Raw genomic sequence first — 15,197 nt, forward strand, 5'->3', positions numbered from 1 at the left:
AAATGAAAAAACTAACGTCAGTGGCACGCCACTTCTTGAATCATCATCACGGCAATTCCAAAGAACTAAAAGCCTTCGGCTTAGAAAGAATTAACTTAGGGATACGTGGAGGAGATTTGATGCAAGAATTACTGAAACATGAATCCGAATGGACTTTTAAACTGGACTGCCTTGCACCTAAGGGTATGAATGAACAAATTAATTACGGAGTCTTTATGTGATTTATATCATACCACTAAGGACCCAAATCACACAGAATTCCTAATTCACCTCTTACTTACCATTTATTTCTCTTCATCTACTAGATAATTAAGCACGTTATTTCTCAATTTTGTTTCACCTACACTTTCATTTCACATCGGTTCACATCGCAAGTTCATACTCAAACCCCAGTTTTTTTATTTTATTTTTTCAACTGGCTCTTCTTCTCTCACCTTCCCAATCCCAATACTATTTTTTCAGCCCTTCATTTCCTCTCTCCAACATTTCCCCAACCCCCCCCCCCCCCGCCTCCATTCACCATCCCCAAACCCCCCCCCCTCCTCTCACCATCCCCAAAAAACTCCCCCCCCGCCTCCTCTCAAACCCCCCACCCCCTCCCTATCATCTTCCCTGTTCCCACATCACTCACTACTACAGTTCTCACCCATTCCTTATTATTATATCACTCCATTAATCTAGGCACTTACAACCATTATCACTTTATCACATTTCATTTTGGTGATCCACAAATTCATGTGGTCTTAAACCAGTTACTCTTCCCCCATTTATCCTTTTCCAACTTTTAATTCAGTCTATCACAATACAATTAGATCATAATGCTCCACCTCAATATGTCATCACAATTCTTTATTCATTTCATCAGCACCTAGGAATCAAATCAATACTAATATGATTTTATTGACATTCCATTTAGCACCCGGTATTATACCTTTGCCTTACCTATAAAAATCCCATGTCTAATATTCTTGCCAGTCTATCAAACTGCAGCTTCTAAGTCTGCCTCCATACATTCATCTTATCCCTAACCGTGATATATTAATTTACTCAATTAATTTCGTACTCTAACATAAATCCCGCCCAGTCAGACCATAAAGTTAAGGTATCCTACAACCATGACATTTGTTATATTTATCATTAATATTTAACTCTTGAACAAACCTTATTTCTCAGAATTATTTTTTATTTTTTATTATTTTTTATTTACACAAATGTAATATATATCTGATCCACACTAGGATCAAGACAGCATTTAACACCCCACCACTATCAAGAGGAAATGTTCTCAACTTTATTATTACACACCCTTAATAATAACTGTGAGCAGTAATAACGTATGTTTAGGTAATTTCCGGTCACGGAGAAACCTCTCCGTTTGTGGTTCCATCTCCATGACTACCTAACAGGAAGTGAGGTAGTTTTGCTGGTCCACACTTCCTTTAATCATCCCTCAACTATCCCCCGAGCGAAAATGATGCGCCCTGACGCCACTTCCGGTCACGGAGTTAGCACTCCGAGTATAACAGATCCACTCCGGTCATATAAGGTGTTCCCCAATATTTATTCCACTCCTGCAGAATAATCAAACCCAGTATGGAACCTATTCAGTCGCGCACACAATTAAAACTTCACGGGCACGCGCCACCTCCGGTTTCCGTAACCGGAAGTGACACGTTATCACAGTGTGATGCAACTTCCGGTCACGGAGTTAGCACTCCGAGTACAACAGACCCACTCCGGTCATATTAGGTGTTCCTCATTATCTATTCTACTCCTGCAGAATAATCAAACCCATTATGGAACCTATTCAGTCGCGCACACAATTAAAACTTCACTAACACGCGCCACCTCCGGGTTCCATAACCGGAAGTGACGCGTCATCACAGTGTGACGCAATTTCTCGTCAATAAACCTCTGGTTACGTGGCCTTATTTTGATCTCAGCCATTACAATTAGGTAGCAATATCTATTTGTCTCAATTTTGTTTACTTTAGCTCTAATTTCAGGTATGTAAATTTCCACCATATGACACAATTTACATCACTTCCGCCCTTATGAAACCGGAAGTGAGGTGTATAGTATGGCATGCACATAACATGCATATCACATGATGCATCCACACATCTTTCTCTTTCTATGATTGGTCCCCAAATGAGACCACTCCCCCCTTTTGGCCTTAAATAGATAGCTCTCCACTATCATGTCACACAGTGAACAAGCCACCTCAGGTGAAACGGCCGTCTGTGTTAAGTGGTGCTGAACAGTGCACGGTTCAGCCCACCGACTATCCTGGTATCGTATTATCCATATTAATTTTGATACTTATTTGATCTACCATCAGGTAATCTGCTAAATTCTTTTTTCTGGTCAGTTTGTTGTATTTCGTATTGACCATCGTTATAAATAACTAACGGACTTTATCAATAGTATTCAGTCCTCCTCTTCACATCTTCAATATCGGTAGATGGTCAAGTTAATTAATTTTTGAACCACACCCAAGTTGCTTCAACCAAAACACCTTGTCTTAAGATCACATATGATTACAGGATCCTTATCTTGGTACTTTCTGATTTTAAAAGGAAAACTTTAAGATACCTGTGTAATTCCACACTTATTTTCTACAGGTCCAGGTAACCCACCTCTCTCATCCACTATCTGTTGTACGGCGAAAGTAGGGGGTGGGCCCTGCACTTAATTGTTTCCTATACCTCACTTATTCAGTACTCACTCATCCAAAATGCCAGTCATTTAAATTCCCGGCAATACAATAATAACTGTTAGACTGTGCATTTTAATGGACAGAAGAAGTACTCCTTTGGTATGTGCCAATAACCACACACTCTCTCATTCACAATCTATGTGATATTACTGCCATATCTCTCTGGCTACGCCCAATCTCGCCTGATCTTGGAAGCTAAGCAGTGAGGAGCCTGATCAGTACCTAGATAGGAGACTACTAGGGAATCTCAGGTGCAGTAATAGATATCTTTATCCCTATGTGAAAAGCAGAAGTGTTGGAGCAACCTTTGACCCTACTGATTTCATACCTTTTTTCCTTTCCTAATTGTCTGATCTTAGACTTGTTAATCACCTGTCAATATCATTATATCCCTATCGATGTATGCAAAACTAAAGTGTTGGAGAAATTATTGACTCTATTGCACATCTGACCTCAGAATTGCACACAATTTGCTTTTTTCTCCATATATTGATCAGTAACTTAGAATTAGCAATTTACCTCTCATTAGGATACCAGGATATATTTATCACAATTGGCATTGGTCAACGGACCTATACTTTTAGTCTACAAAGAAATTTGCTGTCATATTAAATGCCATTGTGATTCATATTTGAAATCTTTTTTCTTCTTTATGTGGAAACCAATCTTTGATATTTTCATCTTAGGTGTCACTGTCACCTCATTTATTATATCACTTGAGAATATTTATTCTTATTTGTAATCTTTAATCTCTATATTCCTTCAGAATCTACCTTCAGATTCCTATGATAATAGTAGAGAGATGTCTAGATTCCCTCTTTACCTCCTCTTTTAGAACCTGATACATGTATGTATATGTATATCTGTCAATGTACTACATTCTTACCTTATTCTAATTAAAAGTTAAGTTTTATTTAAGCGTGCCCCAACACAGAGTCTCTCTTTCCCTCTTCAAACATTACTATGTACTTCTGACTCTGGGTGCACCACCAACAACAATAACTCCTTGAATACCGTTTACAGGCATCTCTCATGCAAATGCACTGGGGACAAATTTGATAAAGAGCCCTTTACAAAAAGATTAATTGTAGTCCTGTGCGGCAACAAATCAATCCTTTTCTGCTAATTGCATCTGGTCAGTTTGGAGTCATGCAACAGGGCAGCTGCATGACATAATTAATTAGGCCTCTCTGTTATATGCTGGCTGAGTGCAATTCACAGACGCTGGTGATAATGTTAGGTTCCTGGTGCTCAGAACAAGGGAGATGTTATAAAGAGAGTCCAGAGCACCAGGACGTAATGCTGGGAAAGGGAAACGGAATGGGAATAGCCCCTGGCACCCTACCTCCGTTGCTTTACCCGTGCTGTCAATTCACTCTTGCGAGACTATGGTTTCTTGGGCCCATGGCAGCCGCGTTTGAAGGGCGGATTAAGTCTGCCCAACTCCGATGCCCCCTCAGGTCTTAAGGAGAGACAAAGAGTGAACTGAGACAGGGTAATAACAAGGGGCCCTCTAACTGAAACAACCAAAGCCAGGGGCTACTAACTAGGCTAAAACTAAATGTATGTGCGGCTTGCCGCCAAAGGAAAAGAACAACAAAGGAAATGCTGACCACACGCCGACACAATACTTTTGTGTACCGGCGGTGACAGCATAAGCAGAACCCTCTGCAAAACACCAGTGACAGATACAACCAAGGAATACAGCGGCCTAGGCCGACGGACGCGGCAAAGCCGCTACTCACGGAACCGGTACCAATACTGGCAAACGGACAGGAACCCCCAATGCTGCTGACACAGACTCTCAGAACTGGAGGACAGGCAGAATCCCAAACGACAGACCGGTGGACACCAAGAAGCCAGAAACTCGACCAGGCATAGGCAAATCCGCAGGACTTCTGGACAGGAATGCTTCATGGCAGGACACGGGATCAGACACAGGAATCGACACATGGAGCAGCTAGACAGACACTGCTAGACAGGAGCTCAGGAACTGGCAGGAACAAGCTCAGAACCCAAGCACTCTGGAAGACTGGAAACCTAGAAATATCACCAGCGTCTGTGAATTGCACTCAGCCAGCATATAACAGAGAGGCCTAATTAATTATGTCATGCAGATGCCCTGTTGCATGACTCCAAACTGACAAGATGCAATTAGCAGCCAGGTGAGGCTGACCACATGGGAACAAGCTGCAATTACACAGACTCACCACCGGCAGCAAACAAGAGTATTCTTAAACAGAGCAACGGGAAATCCTGGCCTGCAAGACAACTTATAAACATAAAATAGGAATGAACCACTACCTGTGGTTCATAACACTCGCCTGGAAGGTCCGGAAGATATACGATTTTTCAGGTAGTCCCATGTACTTTCGGAAGAGTGTGTAAATCTCCTGCATAGTGCCCACTTCCTAGTAAAGTTAATAGGATAGGGAGATAGTTCCAGAAATCGTGGGTCTGAAGAAGGAGACAGGGCCAATATGATGTGATTCTCTAAGAACAGTGTAATTTCAGACCAATATGACACTGTGCAGACACACAATTCAAGGGCATTATTTCATGATGAGGGTGTGGCCTATTGACTTGAAGATCGCAGACCGCCCCAGAAAGGGTCATCTGCATTTCCTCTCTCGGGAAGTATGAGTAAAATATTTCAGGAAAGACATTGATTTATATCTGTGTGTTGTGGTGCAAACCTCCATGGCGTATATATACTGTATATGCACACTCAAGGGGAGGTAATATGTGATACCCTCCAGGGGGTTAACCCTCTGTGGGGTTAATGGCCAGGGGTTAGGATCTTTCTAACATCCTGCAGGCATCCCTTGAAAACCCAAGATAGGAAAACACAGAGGTTTAGGGCGGAGTTTAGAAAGCCTGGGTGTGTTAGAGATTCTGAGCAGGGCACATTTGGTGACAGTGTGGCTGCTGTGAGTAGAGAAGTCCTGCTGTTGAGAGCCAGGAGAGCCCCTGCTAGAAGAAATGCCACACTGCTATGTAGAGAGCCGTGGCTGCTGCTGAGCAGGATTGTACTGCAGAGGGCCAAGAGAGACATGGTGGCAGAGAATAGAAGGCAAGTGGGTGCTGCAGACACAGATACTGAGAACCTGGAGATGGCTGTAGGCAGCAGATTGGAGTGCTGCTTCACGGAGACACCTAGACAATGTGGAACATGTCTGTGTATCCAACTGACATGTGTATCCAACTTGGCTGCTACCCGACACAAATATACACTAAGCTTGCAGTCAATGATACAGCTTAACCCACTCAGATATACAGTACAACTGTACAGGCTAGGTCTAAGAGACTGTGTACTAGATTACAGAGACATTTATCAAACCCTCATTGCCTACAATCAGTTTGGTCCTAATTCCCACTGAGCTTCATAGTGTGCAGTGATTACAGACCCATGCATTAACCACAGTGTGCCTAGAGTGCATTCTAACCTGTTGCAGCGTGGAAGCATTGACAAAGGGACAGTGGGGGTCATTCAGAACTGATCGCACGCTAGGATTTTTCGCTGCGCTGCAGTCAGGGCAGAACTGGGCGATGGATTGTACGAAGAATCCATTTGCACAGCCGATCGCAAGGTGATTGACAGGAAGAAGGCGTTTCTGGGTGTCAACTGACCGTTTTCTGGGAGTGGTAGGAAAAACGCAGGCGTGTCCAAGCGTTTGCAGGGCGGGTGCCTGACGTCAATTCCGGGCCAGAACAGGCTGAAGTGATCGCAACGGCTGAGTAAGTTCTGAGCTACTCAGAAACTAGTGCTCGGCTGCACAAGCGATCACACACTTGCAAAGCTAAAGTACACTCCCCTGTAGGCGGCGACTATCTGATCGCAGCACTGCAAAAAATAGCTAGCGAGCGATCAGGTCTGAATGACCCCCAGTGTCATTGTACCTTATTCCTACAAGACTGTGCTAAGTTACGTGTCAGCAGTCCTGACACCCTGTAGAGTTGTATCATACCTGGGACAGCATCTTAACTGGGAGTTATGGGACTGTACAGTCAGTGTGACTACTTACAGAGACACTCAGACAATACTGAGCCTTCTAACCTACAGTTACCTGCTACCCCTCACTGTATGTGCACCGACGTAAGAGCTAGCCAGCAAGGATTCTGAGGTTGACCTGTTCTATACCCGAACTTATCCTGCAAAGGTTAAGCTATCCTTACTGCACTTGCAGATTTACTGTGTATACTATTTGCCTCACATTGTAATATTGGGTGAGATTTAAATGTTTGAAAAGTCAGTTGGGAGTCTGTTTTTTCCTATCTAATAGACAGAAAAAACAGACACCCAACCGACTTTTCAAACATTTGAATCTCCCCCATTGTCTGTAAAGGTTATTTATGATATTTTGTGAAAGCAGTTGAATTATTACACTCTCATGTACTGTATTTTATGTGATTACACATATATCCACCTTTGTGTATTACAGCCACAGTGTATATTAATGTTAGGCCTTTGGTCACGTGACAATTTACTGAAGTACCAGAAGTTCTGTGAAGTATAACAGTATTGAGGTCATTTAATAATGCTTTAAAGTGTTGTTGAGATTGCATAGTTTGACTTAAGAAGGGCCCGATAGTGTTGCCTATATCAATGGCAACAGTTGAAAGTATTATGATAATTGATATTCATATTGCTTGCGGTAATTGAAAGCTCATTTTATATTACACCTGTTGGGTCATTCATTGAAATATAGGAAACAATACATGAAAATTTAATTTCACATAACCGTTTACATTTTAGTATATTTATGTTGCTAGAAGATCGTAGTATATTGTGTGATGAATGAAAATCGATATATATTTATCATATATCCATTTTGCCCTGTGTGTAAACATTAAACATATACGGAAGCTGCTGGAGTGGATACAAAAACAGCTATTTTCCACGTATTTAATAAAAGTATTTTATATTGCCATCATCACCAGATGGAATATTTTAGACATCTTCACAGTTAATCATAAAAATAAACAGGCTTACTGTACATTGATTAATTCATGAGTATTCTACACATTTCCATAATTTTTATCAGAGCCCTTTAACTAGGCACAGAAATGTAACGAGTCACATTCGTATGTAACATGAATCACATGGCAACATTGATTTTAAGTCTAGTTTAGTTAACAATCAGTTTTATGTTTGTGTGTTAATCATAAGTTTAAGGTCTAATAAGGCCGTGGACAGTGAACAGGGGTAAATTACCCCAAATGGGGTAAAAATGAAATTCCTGAGGGTAATGGAGATCGCGCTGCCGAGACACAGCCCCGTCCAGCTCGCGATGTGACGTGCTGACGTCACACCGCGCTCCCTCCTGCCTGCCCTGCACTGTGCTCCTGGCCACCCTGTGCTGTGTTCATGGCCGCGGTGTGACGTGCTGACATCACACCGCGCTACCTCACGCCCACCCGTCCTGCAGTGTCCTGTCCTCCTGCCCGTGGCCTGCCAACCCACACACAGAACTTGAAATGTTCTGTGGCTGACCGCCGACGGAGTTCCGCAGGATCAGACAGTAGCCCACATAACAGTGGGAAATACCCACTGACATTACTGAGGTGAGGATGTGACCATATGTCTCCTAAAAGTCGTGTCTTCTCCCCTCATCCATCTTTCTTACATTCATTCTGGTGTTTTGGGAAGAAAGTGTTAATTAACCCATTCGTTGCCGGGAAAAAATTGGCGAAAAAAGAAAATAATTTTTTTTAATCAAAAATTATATATATGTTTTTGTCTATTTGTTTCATGTTAATGCCTGCCTTGAAAACGGTGTGTGTTGCACCGAAACGTCGGCCATGTTGGGCATCTTTATACTGAATATGATCCAGTAAAACAGCATCTTTTTCAAAATTTAACACGAGTGCCGCAGTCTCTACTTCTACTATATATATATATATATATATATATATATATATATACACACACATATACACACACACAGTATTTCAGAAATGCCATATAAACAGTGATAACCAGTATATATGCACAATAATATATGATTTCATTCCTTTCAAATCAAGGGGGTAACGTCGGCGTATCTAAATATATTTGGGGTAAAAGGTAAAAAAAGTTCCCTGACCCCTGTAATAAGGGAAGACATACTATATCCCGGTTGTCTGCGGTTACATGACCTACCGCTGTATCCCGACAATGAAGGGGGTATTTTTGCCTTACCCTAAATCCCCCCCACCGGGCCATAGCCCCCATCCCGATATTCGCCCAGGACGTCGGCTGATGGTGATCCAGCACCGGTGTAATGAGTAGTGCTGGGATTCTGGCGCCAGTCACATGACATCACATGACCGCCGGCATACAGACAGCTGGGATGCTGAACGCATTCCCTTATAAGTGTAAAGTATAACAATCATATTGTAAAAATGGGATTTTGGTACTTACCAGGTAAATCCTTTTTCTTGGAATCCATAGTGAACACTGGGATTCAGATGACATAGGGGTATAGATGGGGTCCTTGGAGCCGGTGCACTTTAAGAATTGATATAAGTGTGTATGGCTCCTCTCCTCTATGCCCCTCCCCGTAGCTCAGTTAAGAAAGCTGTGAGTTTCCAGGGGTTTGAACAGAGAGAACTGAAGGAACTCCAATACAAATTCAGATCCGAAGGGGCATTAGGCGGAACCAACGGAGGCTGTAACCACAAAATTCCCTACAAAAATGTCTAGACATCCAGAATTGAAGCCCAGCGTCTATGCAAACATATTGAAACATATTCAAAAAGCCGAGTTCTGTACCTTTAGTGAGCCCAAACGCAAACCTGCGACTCCAAACCCGTCTGAAGGAAGCGGAAAAGACGACCCCGCCAAAAGACATGACCGGAAGCCGACGTCCGTCGCCCCAGACAATACATGCCTTACAGATTCCTTAATAATGTTTTAACAGCCCAGCCGTCAACCATAGCCACGGATAGTCCTGATAAATCAAAAGGACCCTATTGAAGCAGAAACTCTCTGAGAGGTAACAGCCAAAGCTCATCCGCCAGAAGGGACTGGAGGTCTGTGTACCCCGCCCTGTGAGGCCAAACTGGGGCGATGAGAATGGTGAGTGCATTCACTCTCTTCATCCGCCTGAGAAGTCAAAGCTGATGATATAGTGGGAAAAGGTAAACCCTGGGAAATAGCCACGGAGGGGATAGTGCATCCACCGACATCACCTCGGGATCCCACGTCTTGGAGTAGTAACGAGGGAGCTTCTTTTTGCGTCGAGATGCCAAAAGGACTATTTGAGGCCTCCCCACGAGCAACCAGTTATTTGAATACCTGGGGTTGAAGAGACCATTCACCTGGGTGGAGATCCTGTCTGCTGGGGGAGTCCACCTCCCAATTGTCTACATCAGGGCATACTGCTCTGCCCACTGAAGGATCCTGGATACTTCTTTCATAGCCCCTCTGCTGTACCACCCTGCTGATTGATATAGGCCACAGCCGTGGGATTGTCTAATTGAACTTGCATCACCCGACGCCGCAGAGGGGGAGGGGGAAGGGGGGGGAGACCAGCCTGTGTGGAGAAGCAGGAAGGAGCCCTGTGCAAGGTCCCGCAATGGTGTCCCCGCGAGCATCGTCACAACAGGAATGCCGAGGTGGCGGGGGTGCAAGACACTCCCACGTGTGTGGGAAGGAGCCCCCCAGCGAAGCTCCCACAATGGTGCTCAGAACTAGAACACTGGGCAAGTTGGGGGGATGTCAGGAGCCGCCCATCAGCACTAGCCCTCACTCTTCTTCCTGGCGGCATGTAACATGCGTCCACCTCTCCACTTGCACCAGCCACTGCTGCCCATGTGGAGAGCGGATGCTGGTAGCTGGCAGCACACCATAGCGGTGTGTGGCACATTCTGTCTGCAAACACACTGTTCTGTAAGTTACCCAGCATTTCATTTGACATGGTTAATGTGCTGAATCCCATCAACAAGGCCTTCAGCACCAATCTTTTTACACTTATTAGTGCATGTAATGGCCACCTATATACCCCCCCAGGGTCCCTGCTAACAGATCTCCTGGGTTATACTCACCCGTGTAGTTTTCAGCCGGCTGGCCGACTCAAAAGGGACTCAAAACCGCAGCTGCATGCAGCTGTGTCGAGGCACCAAGGGACACTAGGTCCCCGCAGCCAGAGACCCAAGCGCCGACCTCAAGAGGTGGGAACGGGTCCGCCCCCCCCCCGGTAGCCTCTCACGTAGCAAGCATGCAGAGGCCAACTGCCTGCCTGAAATTAATAAAATAGCATAAAACAAAAAAACAAACCTCTGGAGCCCTCCAGAGAAGTGTCTGACTCTGAGGACACTTTTTTTTTAAACTGAGCTACGGGGAGGGGCATAGAGGGGAGTTGCCATACAGACTCCTATAAATTGTTAAAGTGCACCGGCTCCAAGGACCCCTACGTTATCTGAATCCCAGTGTCCCCTATGAATGATTAGGAAAATAATTAGGAGAGCAGGTTTCATATATACAGTAAGTCCCCTCAGTTTCTATGTCCATTCTATCGTAACATGAGTCACGCATATAAACAATAAAATTTAACTACTGTGAGTGTACATTTTTTTCTGCTTCTAAGCATTAATTATGACTACCTACTCCATATAATATTGTCCTATTTTTAAGATGTTGAATTTCAGCTTCATTTTTGTGAGTGGTGCATTTAAACTTCTAAAAATGAACATGAAATGTAACACGAGACACATGGAATGACCCTGTTGCTGATCCTTTCACATTTAGACAGATCTACAGTGACCTAGTGTATCAGCTTAATAAATCTAAATGTCACTTTATTTCTTGGTGCCTGCCTTATATCTAGGATTTTGGGGTTCTCTGTTCCTCTTCCATGCACTGAAAAGAAAAATGTAGGATTTACAGTACATGCATCACCCTCCACTAGGGGTGTCACAGATGCACACATAAAAATGTCTATATGTGTGAGTATGTGCATGTGTCTGTGTGCTTTCCAGGGTTGGATAAACAACAAGGCAGCTGGGGGTCACCCTGGGGCCCCTATATAGCTACATCCCCAGAGTAGGAGCACTCTTGCATATGTGAACTGGGGTTTCTGTGTGGCATAATGTGAACTGGGATTGCCTATGATAAATGGTTCTCCAGCCAGTCAGCTCCTATCATGTGTTTGAAAAATGACAGTTGGGAGCTGGATGGCTGGAGCACGATTTATCATATGTAACGAATTTTATCACTCGTTGATAAATGGGCCCCTATACTTTTTAATACCTTTACCAGCATATTTTATCATATGGGTAGGGGACCCCCTCCCCCTAAATGTTAATTCGGCACTCATGCTTTATCCTCTATGTATATAGGGGGTATCCAATTAGCCGTTATAATGTGATTTGCAATCGTGGCTAATGTTATTGCACCTATCGTGCAAAAAATCTGCTTATCGCACCCTGTGCGCTCCCGTTTTTCGTACCTATCCTATTTCAAAAGCAGTGATAAGTACAGGAGAAAATGGGGAAATCTGCTTGTATCCCCCAAAAAGCCAAACTAATATCAGAAAACATTATAGAAGTCTATTAGTGGCCATAAAAAAAACTATTTGGTGTAATTAAATTAGGTCAAATGACTGTTATATGCATTTCTTAAAGAAAATTGAAAATAATTATAGAAAGCTATTTTTGTTTTTAGCAAAATAACTGATGTCATTAAAGTTGGGGTACATAAAAACGGTTAGAAGTATATATTTGGGTAATTTTAAGGGACTTTTAAAAAAAAAGTGGAAATGGACCAATTACTCCCACCTGCATTTCTAAAAACACTTGTCCCACTGCTAAAGCACCCCAATATATCTGTTCCACACATTGTACCCCAATTTCCATCACTTTGTATTTTTTGACCCCAAAACTGACATGTCATTATTGACCAATTAAAAATAATTAAAAACTTCTAGGTGCCTAATTAATCATTCAGGGGGTGTCCCAGGGGTTCTGAACCAAATCCCCAAATTTTTAGCTCAAAATAGGGATTTTGCACTAATTATCATCAGCTCTGAGCTGGTGAAGAGAAATCTGCGATAAGCCCTATGGATACTTTTCGACGATAAACTTATTGCCGGTATCCTGTTAGCAGTGATAACTTATCAGAATACCGTGATATTGCAGCCAATTGGATACCTCCCCCCATAGGCAGAATGAAAGAAAAAAATACTGATTACAAAATAAAAGCGCTTAATTTCTTTACTGAAGAAATGAAAGACAATATGAACCACATATATAAGAATATTACACATTACATAAACAACTAGGAGCGTGTTATGATTGATACTGTGATCATAGAGCGCGCCCCCGTCGCAGCAGCCTCGTCCCCGTCGCGCGCCCCCGTGCCTCCTGCTGCGCGCGCACCCGCCCTGTGCCGCTGCTCGCGGGGGCTGCTGGGATCGCTCGCCGCCTTGGTAATGTCCGCCATGTTTGCCATGGCGCAGGGAGCGGATCGAGCCAACAAAACCCGGATCTAGGCACGACGAACCAGCGCCTGGAGCGTCGCTTTCTGCCCCTCACCGTGTCACGGGGGCCCCATGAATCGGCGGGGGGAGAGAGTGAGTGGCTTGGGGGGGTCCTTCTGACCGTCGGTTTTAAGTGTTTTTTTTTTTTTTTTATCCCTCGGCCCCCCCCCTCCCCCGGCTGTGGTGACAATGAGCAAACTGTCGTTCCGAGCGCGGGCACTGGATGCTGCCAAGCCGCTGCCCATCTACCGGGGCACGGACATGCCCGACCTCAACGACTGCGTGTCCATTAACCGGGCCGTGCCGCAGATGCCCACGGGGATGGAGAAGGAGGAGGAATCGGTAGGTAATCTTTTGTCAGACATCTGCTATTCAGGAACACTCTTACGCCGGCCGGGCTGCGTACAGCGCGCTCTGTGCTGCCTGGTTACGTCACGCAGGGGAGTTGAAAGGCTCTGGCTGGCGTAGTTGGCGGGAGCCGCCATGTTGTGGCGTCCGAACACTACGTCACAGTGTGTGTAGAGCTCGACGTGAGCGTAACCCGCGATGTGAATAGGAAGTGTGCGTAGTGCAGCCCGGCAGGTTTAATAACAACTGTGAGGCTATGAACTGCTGCTGCGATGTTTACAGGCATGCTACAGCAGCTCGGGCCTCTGTCTACAGCTTCACCGTGCAATAAATGTATATACACGTTACACTTATGACATGTGTTTATAGGTATAAGACCAGCAGTATGTGAAACACAGCGGTTGTTTATTGATTTTGGTTTTTATTTAATTATCTGCTAAGAGATCCAGTGGATACAGGAATGGTGGTATATATTTATTATATAAATGATGCTTGTTTATATTGTTTGAGATATAATTGTGGACCTTTGTGATAAGCACTGTAGTAGTAGATTCTGTGTATTTACCATAAGGACCGTGCTTTTTGTGTAGATTTGTTTACATTGCTATTATGAGATTAGCAGTGCTGTAACTATTGTAAAGTAAACAGTGGCGTGTCATGCTGTGTCTTACATGCACAAGGACACATGTATGATCTCTATGGTCATAAGTTTATCACATGCGATAATTAATAATATTTTGTATTATTGTTTATTTATATTGTGCCACAAGGGTTCTGCAGCAGCCTAACATAGTACATCTAACGTGCCGCTCCTAAGTATAAGCAGTGTGTGTATGATTCTAATAAATACGATAATAATCTAGTAACATGGGTTTATCAGTGCTGGCTGATAGTATTGGTGTCCCTATTGCTCGCCACTTTTGTTGTGTACTGTGATCTCACGTGCTGGGCAGGAATACGCAGGGTGTCCAGAGATGTGTAAATTAGCCATCACGTGTAGCGCTGTCAGTGTCCCCGGAGCTGTGCTGCGGTGTGCGGGTGGTTGCTGGCATCTCGCGTGTACCGCTGTCAGTGTCCCCGGAGCTGTGGTGCGGGTGGTTGCTGGGATCTCGCGTGTACCGCTGTCAGTGACCCAGGAGTAGGAGAGTGATGTAGTGTATGCGGAGTAGCGCTGTCAGTGTCCCCGTGAAGTGGAGTGACGTACGTGTGAAGGCTGCACGATGATGCCACAGTGACAGCGCGGGCACTGCTGTAGTAAGTTGCCGTAGGATTGATGAATGAATGGAAGCTCCACCTCGCCCTGCCGCCATTGGCGGAGTGATTGTTACTGTCACTGTTATCACTCCACTGATTGGTTGAAGCATGACGTTTCCTCGTGTTTGTGTGTGTTGTTTTTTTTTTTTTTTTAGTAGGGTGTTTTTTTTTTTTTTTTTTTTTTTTTAGAACCAGATCATTGTAGATCGCAGTTCACCGTGTGACTGTCTGGTTCGGCATACAGTGCTACATACTCGTGATTGTCACGTTGTGTGTGCTGTCAATCTTCACTGGAATATGCTCAGATTTTGTTTTCTTGGTTTCAAGTGTTTTACATAATTTATATGTAAAGGCATAAATAATACCGCATTGCTTAGAAAGTGCTGTTTACATGGTTGTATTTGCTCTTATACTCT

At 43.9% G+C, this 15,197-nt stretch overlaps 1 protein-coding gene and 1 pseudogene across 1 annotated transcript in view; both read left to right on the top strand.

Moving 5' to 3' along the window:
• Positions 1–2,863: 2,863 nt before the first annotated feature.
• LOC134946869 (5S ribosomal RNA) lies at positions 2,864–2,982 on the top strand (annotated as a pseudogene).
• Positions 2,983–13,057: 10,075 nt separating this feature from the next.
• Positions 13,058–15,197, top strand: part of EPC2 (enhancer of polycomb homolog 2) — a 257,740-nt gene continuing 255,600 nt past the window's right edge. The window contains exon 1 of the mRNA XM_063933750.1: positions 13,058–13,521. Within this exon, the coding sequence (XP_063789820.1) occupies positions 13,369–13,521 (153 nt within the window). The 5' untranslated portion in view covers positions 13,058–13,368. The remainder of the gene's footprint in view (positions 13,522–15,197) is intronic.

The sequence above is a fragment of the Pseudophryne corroboree genome, chromosome 7, assembly GCF_028390025.1.
Source record: "Pseudophryne corroboree isolate aPseCor3 chromosome 7, aPseCor3.hap2, whole genome shotgun sequence".
In the NCBI taxonomy this organism is placed as follows: domain Eukaryota; kingdom Metazoa; phylum Chordata; class Amphibia; order Anura; family Myobatrachidae; genus Pseudophryne; species Pseudophryne corroboree.